The 14,946-nt window shown below is 39.6% G+C and overlaps 1 protein-coding gene across 1 annotated transcript in view; it reads left to right on the plus strand.

Moving 5' to 3' along the window:
• The window catches only part of LOC136863262 (uncharacterized), a 171,424-nt gene that overhangs the window by 52,364 nt on the left and 104,114 nt on the right, over positions 1 to 14,946 (plus strand). Inside the window, exons 2-3 of the mRNA XM_067139645.1 lie at positions 4,328 to 4,522; positions 4,724 to 4,942. Of these exons, the coding sequence (XP_066995746.1) occupies positions 4,328 to 4,522; positions 4,724 to 4,942 (414 nt within the window). The remainder of the gene's footprint in view (positions 1 to 4,327; positions 4,523 to 4,723; positions 4,943 to 14,946) is intronic.

A 14,946-nucleotide genomic window follows, 5' to 3' on the forward strand; every position in this document is an offset into this window, starting at 1 on the left:
TTTCCAACTTTTTGACTGATCAGTGAAACGAATTGTTCAAAATCTTGGGTACTCATGCGGACGAAGTTGTTAATTGTATCATCATTGGGTTCCTGTACCACTTCTCTCATACGGCTGTTTCCATATTGGCTTCTTCCAAGGAATAATTGTTTGCTCTACCATTGTCAAGGGCGCCGATTTTTCTTCTTCCCTTTCTTGATAAAAAATGACATTGATATGATTTAAAAGGTGGCTGCAGCAGCTCGAGGGACAAAACACGTTTCCATGTTGGCTGCAAAATCAGAACTGAAGCTTTCAGCCTTGTCGAAGGCAGCTCGCCCCACTCGCGCTATTTTTCGTTCTGAATTGTGCTCTGTTTTGGGTAGTCCTAAATTTCACTCTAAGCGAATAAGTTTCGCCCGAGCGACTTTCGCAGGGGAGTTTTGCTAGTGTAAACGCAACTTCAGAATATTTAAAAAAATTATTTCAGTTGTTTCTTCTTCAGGTATCTGTTGTTATATGTTTTCTTTTCCAGGTATTTTATAAATTTCATTTATTCACAAGTTTGCTTTGGCAGGCTTAAGAACCTAAGTTATAGCCTCTATTAACTGTGTCGAAACTGAAAAGAAAATGGCTTTCACTACAACAAACAAAACCTCTTCTTAGAAGGAGGTGTATGGCAAATTGTCCTCTTCATGCCACTGAATCCAGCTTCCACATGAGAAGGTCCATTTTTAATTCCAGAATCTCCCTTGTTTATTAACATTCATCACAAACATAAATTGCATACTATTCTATAAGAAAACCTATTGTTCCCTAACTGTAGTTCGTGAATACAAAAGTTCGTAAAATTTATGTTGTGATAGGCATTTTTTTAAAAAGTTTTTTCTTTGCTAATGGTTTAAAGTCACACTAACACATTGAAAGTTTTTGGCATTGCAAGGATGGAAAAGGGCTAGGATTCGGAACGTAGCAGCAATGGCCTTAATTAAAGTGCAGCCCCAGCATTTGCCTGGTGATATGCATTTCTTCACTTATAAATATTCTGCAGAACAGAACACATATGGCAACTTCACTGGTGAGTTAGGAAGCTACTACAGTGAACAACAATTTGGTGCACAAAGTAAGAACAAATAATGCATTGTTGTTAAATTGCTTTGGTAAAAATGACTTGGTCTTGTAGGGTTAACGAGACATTAAATGCAAAAACAGAATACATAAAAAATTCTTCTGATGTATGTATGTGAAGTTACATGTTTGAAAAATGATTTTAAAACATTTTGTAAGATGCTTTTAATTTTTAATTGCCTCAAAATGTAATCATGGGTAGTGTACAGAACAGTACAGTTTACAGCCACACAGCCACAGCATAGAGTCATAAAGGTGCTCATTGAGATGCTGAGTAAATGTCTTTTTTTTTTTCAAAGAAATAGCTTTGGTGCATCATTTTTAGTAATATCTAATTCCTTATGAAATGGTAACAAAAAGAGAGAAGCCTTGGTAGTTTTAAATTGGACACTTCCAACTACTTTCTGTGATCCCTGTACTGCAGTCTGTACTTACAACACTTTTGGGCGGTGTCACCAAGTCTTTGGAATTTCCATAAAATTTGTGAGACTGCACATATTCTTGTGTCTTTGCCAGAATATAAGAGCACGTACACCATTGAAAGTAAATAACATTTTTGTCAAATAAAAGTAAGTTTCTTTTGCTCCTTCTTTTAATGCTGACCTGTCATTGTGTTTGTCCTATTATGCATTCAGGTTCCTATCTATCAGGGGCGTAGCGTGGTTTTCTACTGTCAGCTAAAACCTGTTATTGAATTAATTTGCGATTATCGTTAAAACTAACAGCAGTTTTTTAGATTTTTAACAGTTATTAAATGGTTACGAAAGCATTTAAGTAAGATATTGCTTATCTTACTTCTTGTAAACTAGATCAACTCTGCGGTCTTTCATGAATAAGTAAGGTAAGAATTTAGGAAACAAGTTGCACCTTTGATAGTCAACACCTCAGAGAGAGAGAATGAATATTAAATCATTCTGAATGTTTGGGAGAAGTACCACAAAAAACTACTGAAGTGTCCAAGTAAGTTTAAAGTTGATTGTTGCAATGTACCAAGATGTTCAAAATCTGAACATGGATATCTCATTTCAGAGATACACTACTTTCTTTTTGACCCCGAAAAGCAAGTCCCTGAGAGCCCAGAAAGTAAACAGTAGTTATTAAAAGACCCATAATTTTCCTGTTCTCTTTAATAGTTTCAATGTTCTTTTCCATAGCTCTTTTATGCTGCTCTCTTAAACAAAACTCAGTTCACATTTTTGTTTCCAGATAACTGAAGGCTTTTTTCTTTAGATTTGTGTATTTTATCTCCTTTATAAATGTTATTCAAATCGTTGTACTCATGCGTGTTCTATATGTTCCTTTCTTTTGTAAAATAAAATGCAGGGCCGACAATACATTCTATTTGCTTACAGCCATACAGCCACAGCATATATATATATGAGTTTTGTCTGTACGTTGCTCAGAATTTAAAAAGAATGGTATTTCTGTATCAGACATGTCCACAGCAACAAGGAAATGTACCTTTTACTTTTCTGTATGTCTGTCTGTCTGTATGTATGTGTGTATGTACATACGCGCATCACAAGAAGACGTTTGAAGAGAATTTAATGAAAATCGGTATGTAAAGTCAGGGAATGATCCACTACAATCTAGGCTATAAATCATTTTATTCACGCTGAGTGAAATGGTAGTTTAGGGGAAGGCTTAAAATCTAGTATTTATGTTATTAGTGGTCCTATCGATAAATACTACATAACTAAAGTTATACAGAATGAAATTTCCGATCATTTATGTCTTCTACATTTGTACTGTACTGGCTATGATAACAGAGATATTAATGAATTTGTATTTTTGTTGCTAAGTCCATATCAGCGCCGAGCTACAAGAAAATGGGTAAACAGAATTTAATGAAAATTGGTATATAGAGTCGGGGTATAAGAAACTACAGTCTAATCTATAAACAATTTTATTCAAGCTGAATGAAATGGTACTTTAGGGGAAGGTGCCTGAAATTCAGTTTTTAAATTCCTATGTTATTGGTCCTATCAAAAAGTACTACATAACAAAAGATATGGAGAATACAATTTCCGATCATTTATGTTTTATTCAGTTTTACCGTATCAACTATGATAAGATTAGTATTGCAGAGTTGGAAGATAACTGAATGATAAGGCCATTGAAAGCTCCTGAAATTGATCAACAATAACATTACAGTGACCATTGTTTGTTGTGATGTCCATCTCTTATGCTGCCACTCATCTCCGATGGATGGGATTACTGACTGCTGCATACCGAGTATAAACAGCCTGCCTGAATATTGGCGGGAAATAGGTGGGGAGTTAGATAACTTTCTTGTTTAGCATGCCCTTCCCCTGGTTCAAACATTTCTGATACTGCTGGTACTAACACACTGGTTCATCATAGTATTCCAGTTATTCGATCCCTACTCTGAGGCACTGATTGGAAGGATCAGCGTCCACACTTAACAGAATAATAGCAGAAGAATGTTCACGGCTGTCTGCGGCCTGGTCATTCCAGCTCTGGACCCACTCCTAGCCCTTTCCTATCCCATCGTCACCATAACACCTATCTGTGTTGGTGCAATGTAAAACAACTTGTAAATAAATCAATAAATTCATGAAGTACCGGTATTTAAAATCTCAATGGAAGCGGTGCTTCCAAAACATACATGGACACTATGCACCTGCTATCTGTCTATCTATATGTGATTTGAATTGTATAAATTACTGTGTGTCTAACAATGTCTGACTCCTTGGCTGAATGGTAGCATTTGCACCTTCTGTTCAGAGGGTACCAGGTTTGCTTCCCAGCCGGGTCGGGGACTTTAATCGCGTCTGATTAATTCCTCGGACTCGGGGACTGGGTTTTTGTTCTTGTCTCCACATACTCCTTTTCATATTCACTTAACACACCGTATTACCAAGCACCACATAAACACGCAATAGTGAATGCATTCGTCCTCATAGGGCTGACGTAATGAAAAGGGTATCCGGATGTAAAACAGAGCTAAATCCAATGTGCGACACAGTTCGCACTCGTGACCCCACCAGGGTATGGTGGTGATGGCGGCGGCAGCAATACAGCCTAGGACCATGAATGTTAATAGGGCTTAGTCTTACAAGCAAGAGCACTTGTACAGCTCCTTTCGGTTATTTCTTAATTGGCGGTTCTTGGGACTGAAAATGTTTTAGCACATGATTAGCCTAAATTTATTCCAATGAAGTTATAAGCCAGGTTTTTTTTTTTTTTTCCCCTCTAGAAAAACACATTCAACATGAGGCAAGTGACCCTCTCCAATCTTGGAATGAGACCATCCTGCAGACCTCACTTATCAGCTAATCGAGTCCGAGGAAGATGCATCACTAGTACTTCAAAATCTCTTGATATTCTAAGACAAAATATACAGTCTGCTATCAATAAGGAGATTGATGCAGTTATTAAGAAGTACCTGGAGGTGCGTCTTTACACACATTTTGTTATGAAAGTTGCATTATCATTGTTTTTAAGTATATACTTTAGTGGTGGTGTGCTTCTGTGATTTGTGAGTTCCCTGTTGTATTGCATATTTTAGCATTAATGTGACAGTATGGGTGATGTTTCATTTATGTGTGAAATTGTACAAGTCATGCCATCTAATAGTTATGGTACTTTTCAGAAATTTTTTCAACCTGCCATTGATAACATACGTAATAACTTGGGAACTGCCAGCGTAACAGAAGATCATGTCCGTGATGTTTGTCGTCAGATACTGGAAGAGGCTAAACAGATGTATTGCTGCAGTTCCCAATCCCGTAGCAGTTCTCCTTACAATGAACTTAGTGACTCAGAGACGGGTAGCATCACTGATTATAGATTTGGCAGACCTAGTACAAGGGTATGTATTGCATTTGTTGCATGGGAACAAATATAAGTTTTTGAATACTGTTATGTATGAGTGATGGATTGTGGACTGAAGGAATGCCTGAAGACGTGTGTGAGTTAGAAAGTGTACTTACTGCTGTTGTTGTGGTTGGGTAGTGCTCTGTTTTGGAACTCGCTGCATACTACTGCAGGTTCGTCTTGGGCTTATGCCGGCTGTGTGGACGAAGGAGTAGGGGGATTGGTTGTTGTGGGGGCAGAGGCGGGGTTGGACGTGTCACTTGGTGGCTTTGTGGCACATGTTGTGCTCTGCTTTTGAGGTAGTCGTTTTTTAAGACGGGAATGACTTTGTTGGTCTTTTCTGTAATATCATTTATATTGAAATTGGGATTAGCGTATTAATCTAAGGAAATGTAAAACTCTTCTGTTATATTGAGCAGGGGGCCTTTGGGATTTATGTTTAGTATTTTCATATCATTTTCGATGTTCATAAAACCGAGTTTGTACTCTTCATTGTGTTGGCATATTGCTGAGAAGTGGTTATGCTTTATTGCGTTTAGATGTTCGTTATACCGGATTATAAAATTTCTGCCTGTACGTACAATGTAACTTGTTTCGCAATCATTGCTCTTGATGCGGTATACTCCTGATTGGTTGTATTTGTTGTTGTTGTTGTTACCAGTTCTAACATTGTGTATGATATTGGAGCTATTGTGCGTGGTTGTGAATGCTATTCTTAAGTTTACTTTTTGAAAACGTTAGTTATGGGGTATATGTGTGCGTTGTTGAAAATGAAGGATATGTAATCTTTCGTGGGTTTGTCTATTTTTGTTAATTTGGTTTTGGGTTGAAATTTAATTATGTGTATAATTTTATTGACCATTTCTTTACTGTACCCATTGTGTTTGGCTATGTCGTAGATAAGTTATAGTTCATTGTTTAAGTCTTCTTTTGTTAATGATATACTGAGGCCACGAACCTGCTACGCAGACGTAGCAGGAGGAGAGGCGATACTCCCACGTGGCGTGTCCCAGGTGGCGGATAGGGGGGTCCTAACCGGCTTGCCGGCGGACTTGAGGGAAATAAAATACCTCCCGCAGACCAAACACACTACCCCCTGCGGGTGGGGGACGCACATGTAGAATACACCTGCGGTATCCCCTGCCTGTCGTAAGAGGCGACTACAAGGGGTGACCAAGGGATGATTGAATTAGAACCATGAAACTACTCTTGATTCATGCCATCATGCGGGGAACACCATGGGTTGCATGTACTTGCAAGTAATATCACTAAATTGGTACGAAATAGGTTCGTGATTAGTTGCAGTAAAAAGCCTGGCCTTGTGGATTCCAGTACCCGTGCGTTGTACCCATGTGAGCAACACCATGGGTCTGGGCGTAGCCTGTGAGTTGTACCGCTATATGAGCGGCACCGTGGGTCAGCGTTGCCTGTGATTGGTACCCACTGTGGGGAACACCACGGGAATACCGTCGCCCGTGACTAGTACACCTAGGTGAGGAGCCTTACCGGTTTGCGTTGGCTATGAGTGGTGCCATTGTGTGAGAAACACCATAGGTCTGCGTTCCCTGTACGAATTGCAATACTTGTGAGTAGTACCATCTTGTGTGGACCACCGTGAGTCTTCGCTACTTTCGATTAGTACCCCAAAATGACAAATACCATGGTTCTACTTTACTCGCGACATGTACCATTCTGTGGGGCCTTAGACGTGAATTTAGCACCCATTCAGACATCAAGCATCATTGTGCTTTATAAATGGTCCCTTGGTCAGTAATACTCTAATTAACTACCTTCTTTTTTAGTCTGATCCACTGTGCTTGTTTGTTTGTTTTTGTTTTTTTGTAGGCTTCATGTCCATCCATTCATTCTATATGACAATTTTTTAAATTTTATTTTATTCAGTGGATGAATTTGAATTTTTTGTTATTTCATTTCGTACCATTAGGGGCCGATGACCTCAATGTTAGGCCCCTTTAAACAACAAGCCTCATCATCATCATCATCGATATACTGAGGGCTCTGTGTATCATGCTGCTCTTTTATGTATGTTGGGATGGATGGAATTGGTTTTTATGGTGTTTGAAGTGTGTGTGGGTTTTCTGTAGATTTTGTAGGATAGGTGGTTTTCATTTTTGGTTATTGTTAGGTCCAAGTAGTTTAGAGAGCGGTTGTTTTCGATTTCTTTGGTGAATTTTATGTTTTGTCTAAAATGATGTTTACATCAGTGAATCTGTTATCGATGATGACAAAAATATAATCAACAAACCTACACCAGAGGAATATGTTATCTATTTTATTGATTGATGTGTGTTCTAGGTGATCTATGTAAATTTCCGCTAATATGCCTGAGGCTGGGGAACCCATAGGTAGGCCCTGCTATTGGTAGATGGTGTCGTGAAATTTAAAATAATTATTACTGATGGTAAATTGGAGTAGTTCCATAAATTCTTCTATTTCTAGAATGCTCAACTTGCTGTAGTTCTTTAAGTTAGATTTGATTATTTCTGTAATTTGTTTAATGAGAATATTTGGATATATATTTGTTATATCAAATGAAGCGAGGAAGTGGTGCCGTTCAATCTTTAATGCTTTCATTCTATTGTAAAAATCTATAGAGTAGCATATTGTTTTGTTTGATAAAAAAGAGTAATGCTTCTTAAGGAATTCATGAATGAATTGTGAAACTTGTAAGTTGGGCTGTTTCTATAATTTATAATAGGTCTCATTGGGATATTTTCTTTATGAATTTTAGGATAGGCTTTAGCGGTTCATTGTTGAGGGGAGGGTCATTGCTATAAGCTTTGAAGATTCTGTTTCAGTAAGAAGAAAGTGTGTATTCTTGAGTATGATTTTGAGGTTTCTTTGTATATTATTGGTTGGGTCTTTACGTTTAATTGAGAAGGTGTTGTCTTGGAAGCATTCTTTAGTTTTTGTTATGTAATCATTCTTATTGATAACCGTAGTGTTGCCTTTATCAGCTTTCATGATAAGTAAATTATTCTGTTTTATCTTGCTGTTAAGCTTATTTATGTGTGATTTGTTGATGGTGTTGTTGTTTGGTGTGTTGTTGTAGATTTTGTTAATGTATTGTGGGATCCTTTCATTAATTTTATTTCTAATTTCTTCTCGTAATTCGTACGGAATTTTTAGTATAGTTTTTTCTGTTTCAGTAGTAGTTGTTACAATATTTTGTCTATATCATACACCTGTCTATGTCATATGTTATGCAAACACATTATTTGAACTGCTTAGTCTGATTGTGATGGTTCGGTCAGCTTCTGCTTCGAACACTAGCGTTGTGCCACGTCCTGGGTGCCATCTGGTAGCGAATGAACGTACCATTTCCACTTCTATTATAACGTCCAAATTCAAAGTGTCATTGTTTAAGAAGCCTTTCTTGTGGTCAGTCAAGATTTCTTCTGAGGACGCAGAGCGCAGTTTTCTGCAAAACGTTAAAAATTTCACCTTATTTTCTTAACATGGCATAAGCCCAAAAGCCTATACAGTATCATGTCTATAAGTACGGGCCATGAAAGCATTAATGGCAACATTAAAAACCTCTATGGGGAGGATACTTTCAAGAAGCAAATTAAGGAGAAAGAAATCTATCCTTCTTTCTTCTTTGTGCTTTCTACTGAGATGCAGGGACCATAACATCATTCCCAACTGTGTGAAGCTGAAGCACACGTTAAATACACCGAAAGCCAGGAGAATATATCAAAGCGCTAGCTAGGCCCTTGTGATCGAGAGAGTGCATAACACTCGTAGGGAACTGGATTCAGTCTCCCGAGAGTTGTTTTATTTACACCTGCTGTTAAGCAATTCTCTCTGGCGGGAATTGTGGTTGACTTTCGATCACATTACTGCTATACAGGCTGAACGAAAATTCAACCAGGTGTCATTCAGACAGAAATCAAAGTTCCTCCATCTAGCTCAGAAACAGGCGGTCTCTCGCACGAACCCGGGTGCTAGTAAACTGATAAAAAACATTGTTATCCGTATTGAAGATACTGAATGTAGGATGCTAAAAGGTTTGTTTTTTCCACCTATTCAATACATACATACATATTCAATACATATAATACATACAATACATATATGTATTGAATAGGTGGAATAAACAAACCTTTTAGCATCCTACATGCTAGTAAACTGTCGTCAATCTTTCCAAATAATCCTTGGACGAGAACCAAACGACATTCTAGCTAGGGGTCTTAATTTCGCTGTCGCTCCCTCTAAAATTCCCACTGAGGAGTTGATTACTTCCGTTGAGGCAGCCATCCACAAACTACCTACAGATGAGGCTGAGGAGTTAAGACAAAAATGTGTGAGACTCATAAGGTCCGCTGTTGTACCTGCGCCCAATTTAACAAGAGGCGAAAGGAGAGCTCTGAAGGAATTGAGAGATGAATCTAAACTGACCATTCTCTCAGCTGATAAGGGTAATGCGACAGTGGTTATGGACACTGACGGGTACAAGAATAAGATCTCGGCTACATTGTTGGAGCCTGTTTACAGACTGAGCTCACGTGACCCCACCACTCGTGTGTCCAACGCCACCGTGAAGCTCTTAAGGCAATCTTCAATTCCAAAAGAGGAGGCTGAACATCTGTCCCCGGGGGATGCAGTGCCACCTACATTATATGGACTGCCTAAGATCCATAAAAAAGATGTTCCCCTCAGACCTATTGTTAGTGCGATAGGTTCTCCTACGTATGCTCTGGCTAAATACCTAAGCAAATTGCTTCAGCCACACATAGGACGTACTGAATCATACGTCAGGGACTCTCGGTATTTTGTCAACAAACTGTCAACCATAACCCATCAACCTAATGCACTTTTGGTGAGTTTCGATGCAGAGTCCTTGCTCACTAAAGTGCCGATTGACTCGGTCATGTCTCATTGAACACTTGTTCTCTGAGGACATTACTAAGCTATTTTACCACTGCATGACGTCCAGCTATTTCTTGTAGAGTGATAATTTTTTCGAACAGACAGAGTGGCTATGGGAAGTCCACCTTCACCCATAGTGGCTAATTTCTTTATGGAGCATTTTGAGGAAGAGGCTATTGCTTCGGCGCCCGTCAAGCCTATGATACGCTGGAGGTATGTTGATGATGCATTTGTGGTCTGGACAGAAGGTCCTGAGAAACTTCATCTATTTCTAAACCACCTAAATCAGCAACATCCGTCAATAAAATTCACTATGGAGATGGAGTCGGACAGATGCCTTCCTTTCTTGGATGTTCTAGTAAGAAAGAAACCAGACGGCTTTTTAGGACATACCGTCTATCATAAGCCTACCCACACAAATCGCTATCTTCATGCAGATTCTCACCACCATCCAGCAAAAAAACAAGGCATTCTCACGACACTCGCTAAGAGGGCGAGACGAATTTGTGAGCCATCACATATCCAGGTGAGGATGGACACGCTCAAAGTCGCGTTCAAGGGTAATGGTTACAGCGATTTACAGATTCATAGAGCCCTACATCCCAGAGAAACAACCAAGCAAAGCTCACAGAAGGAAGAAGTGAAGGGAACTGCCTACTTGCCTTACATTCACAACACCAACACAATATAAAAACCGTGTTTGGCAGCGTCACTAAAATTGCTCACATTCTGAGTAAAACCTGGGGTATACGAAATCCCTGTACGTGCGGTAATGTATGCATCGGCCAAACATGCCGGTCCATTGGTACTTGCATACCTGCCAACCCTTCCGATTTATTTTTACTTCTTCCTATTTTTGACCAATATAACCTCTAGTACGGCCAATCCTCTTCCCCTAGGATAAATGATAAATTCTTATGTGCTTGTGTAATTTACGAAACATCATTTTTGAGCGTATTTATTTGATGCTTTATTTCGTGAGTTCTGTGTCCGTCACCTTCGTGTATTATGTTTCCCGCTCACCAGGCTGCAATCGTCCTGCAAGCAAGAGAGCGTGGTGCGCGCTAGCGACTCAGTTAATCGTGACGAAACAATGAGTTTGTTATTGTTATTGTGTTGTTCGCGCACTGTTAACATCGTTTCTGTGCGTAGTTTTGTCAGAGTTGTAGGCCACGTGTTTTTTCTTGCATTTCTATGCTTACCCGCTCTGTCAAAGTCACATGTTAATAATGTATGTACCGAGCTCGATAGCTGCATTCGCTTAAGTGTGGCCAGTATCCAGTATTCGGGAGATAGTAGGTTCGAACCCCACTGTTGGCAGCCCTGAAGATGGTTTTCTGTGGTTTTCCATTTTCACCCCAGGCAAATGCTGGGGCTGTGCCTTAATTAAGGCCACGGCTGCTTCCTTCCTATTCCTAGGCCTTTCCTATCCCGTCGTCGCCGTAAGACCTATCTGTATTAATAATCTTGGCCATGATGGTCGGGATTGGATCCGTATTGACTTAGTAACAGTAAATATGTTGGAAGATAGTCCGCCTAGTCAATACTTCAATTGACTAGGCGGACTATCTTCCAACATATTTACTAAGACCTATCTGTGTCGGTGCGACGTAAAATAAATGGCAAAAAAAAAAAAGTGCATCCGAATGTTATTGAAGATTACGTGAAGCCCGTGGTGAGAATGCATTACCATATAGGACGATTGCATGATGGGTCAAGACATTTTGTGTGGGTCAGAACGAGGTCTTGGAACACCCTCCATACTCACCAGACATGAGTACTTGTGACTTCGACCTGTTTCCTGAGTTGAAGGAACCCCTCCGAGGCCACCGATTTCCTGATGTGGCTTCTGTACTCCGCGCAGTAGGGCACTCCGTCGCTGTCATCAGCAGAGAACGCCTTGCCAACAGTCCCTAACGGCTTCCCGACATTTGGCAAAGGTAATAGACTTTGCGGATGACTACATTGAATAGGACGAATAGGACAGAAGAAACTTTTAATTACATCATCGTCATTTATTATGTGGAACTGTTCAGTGTCAGATTCATTCTGACTTCATCACACTACATCAAGCAACTTCTTCATTTGATGATGTTTCAACATGAACTTATTTCAGTTTATAAGTATATGATATGAATGTAAATTTTATTCATGTTTTATAACTTTCAGTATATTCAATACCGGGCGAGTTGGCCATGCGGTCAGGAGCACGCAGCTGTGAGCTCGCATCCGGGAGATTGTGGGTTCGAACCCCACTGTCGGCAGCCCTGAAGATGGTTTTCCTTGGTTTCCCATTTTCACTCCAGGCAAATGCTGGGGTTGTACCTTAATTAAGGCCATGGCCACTTCCTTCCCATTCCTAGGCCTTTCCTGTCCCATTGTCGCCATAAGAAATATCTGTGTTGGTGCGACGTAAAACAAATAACTTTTTAAAAAAATATTCATTTTGATTTTAATTTTAATTTTGAGTTATTTCTAGACAGCTGAAGATCACCTAATGCAGTTGAAGCAGGTCCTGTTGTTTTAATATGCTGTTTTCACAATGTTGAATTGTAAATAAATGTATAGGTATTGAGTAGGTGAAACCAATATACTAGTTTTTCTACTTATATAACATGACTGTCAATACGGATCCAAAATGAAATTCATTTTATGATCATTAAATGTTGCCACTACTTTATTTACAGCCCTCGTAAAATTCAAGCATGTAGAAGAAATGATCAGATGTCAATATAACTTACATATACTCACCATCGGTGGGTATGTAAATGATTTAGAGCTGCAATTCTCTGTCACAGGTAAAATGACCACCAGAGTGCATTAGTGTTGTTACCAAGCCTGGTAGAGTATATAAGGGAGATGAACAGCATGATTGCTGTGAAGGACTTGGAGATGCTGCATACTTGTATGAGATAGCATTATCATCACCTGATAGAGTTTGAAAGGGGCCTCATTGTTGGTCTCCATTTGGCTGGCTGGTCGAATCGTGTGAGGCATTCGGATGTGACAGTGGCCCGATATTGGACAGCATGGGAATTTTGAGGGCAGCAATACTTGTCATCAAGATTCCAGTTGACCACGTCTGACCACCACAAGGGAGGATCACCGTATTGTGCACCAAGCACATCGTAACCCCTTCACATCTGCGCCTGCAATCTGGGAACAAGAAATGGACTCCATGCAACGTTCTGTGTCATCCCGTACCATTAGCCAGAAACTAGCAGCAGTCAGACTAGGGAATTACCGTCCCATGTGTAGGCTACGGTTAACACCATAGCACAAATGGCTGCATTTGGATTGGTGCCGTGACTGGGAAGAATGGACTGCTGATGAATGGTTTCGCATGGTGATCAGAGGTGAATCGCGGTTCTGCACTACCCCAGATGACCATTGTCTGTGAGTATGGCGGCAATCTCTGGAGAGGTCCCATTCTCCACTGTTTTGAAGAAGCACAGCGGTGTTACTCCTGGCATCATGGTGTGGGGAGCCGTCGATATGCCAACTTCAGGGCATGGTTGGTAGTGATTGAGGGAACTCTGATGGCAAAACGGTACATCACGGACATCCTGTGTCCTCATGTGTTACCTCATGCAACAATATCGTGGTGCCATTTTTCAACATGACAATGCTCATCCACACACGCCATGTATCTCCATGAACTGTCTGCATGATGGTGAGGTACTCCCGTAGCCAGCAAGATCCCCATATCTGTCCTCGATAGAATATGTGGGGCCAGATTGGGTGTCAACTCCGTCCCTGTGCCAGTATCCAAAATATCAAGGACCAGTTACAACAGTTGTGGGCCAGCTTCCCTCAGGGGAGGATACAACGGCTTCATGACGCCCTTCCCAACTTTATCAGTGCATGCATCCAGGCCAGAGGGGGTGCAACGTCATACTGATAAGTAGACTTATATTGTCAAGTTCTTTGTAAATTTTACTCGATTTTGTAACCCTTGAAATAACACTGCATATCCTCTCAACACATGAAGTTTCATTTCATTTCCTATCCCCCCTTCTAGGTGCCTAAGATTTTTTTGTCAGGCAGTGTATGTAGGTTAGGGTGTCCCTTAAAAGGGCAAAAACATTTATTTTTTTTCATTTATTGAAACGCATACCCCGTTACTGTGTTTATTAGTCTATTAGTTACCCAAGTACAGGATTTCAACTTCCTACATTAGTTTTAACCCGTGCCGATGGCACCTAAAAGTTTTAGAAAATAGCTGCTTAAAGGGTCTCTTAAATGTAGTTGTAGACGATCACTCAAAACAACTATTTTAGAGAAATATAAATGAAAACAGAAATTTATATAATGCTCTTCTTGTAAGTAACAAAAACGATACAATTTTTATAGTTATTCATTTGGATATTTCCTCTTCAAAGTCTGTTTTTTACAGTCTGGGTAAATTTTTCTATGTTCTTGCACACAGTGTAATAAGAACTGCTTCTGTTCTTCATCTACGGTAATCAAACCATGAAAGTCTGTCATTAGTTTAACAGCTCTTTCAGCTGTGTCATTAACTGCTTTTAAGGTGGAAACCTTCTTTTCAGCTTCCACAAACGCCACGTTGTCTTTCCATGAAGATACAATTTCTTGAAGGAAACGACTGTCAAGTTTCAGTCGTGAAAATAAATCTTTACTCTTGACAGAAACAAAATCACTCAAAGATTTCCCTAGAACAAGATAAAAATACTTGTAGTGCCTATAAATAAAACAAACAATTTCTAAATTAAATACCAGATTAAACACTACTAGTCTACTACGTACCATATAGAGAGCCAGACGTCTCTACTTTTGATGGAACATATCTCTTTCCGGAATCACCAAAGCTTTCTTTTTTAAGTTTTCTACAATGTTTCCTTTAGTCTGCTTATCAATTTCGTTATCAAAAATTGAAAGGATGGCTATTTTCTCTGACAAGTACCACAAGTGTTGACTGAACTTGTTTAAAGCCACATTGGAAATCAACTTGTCAACTTTCTCGTAACCTTTTAAGGTCTTTAAAAAACAAAAATCTTGATTTGGCGCTTTTATTGCCAAACTACATCCAAGCCAGGGCTTCACGTAAACTGCCACAATGAATAAACAAACGTCTTGTAAAGCTTG

This window comes from Anabrus simplex, chromosome 2 (assembly GCF_040414725.1).
Source record: "Anabrus simplex isolate iqAnaSimp1 chromosome 2, ASM4041472v1, whole genome shotgun sequence".
Lineage (NCBI taxonomy): Eukaryota > Metazoa > Arthropoda > Insecta > Orthoptera > Tettigoniidae > Anabrus > Anabrus simplex.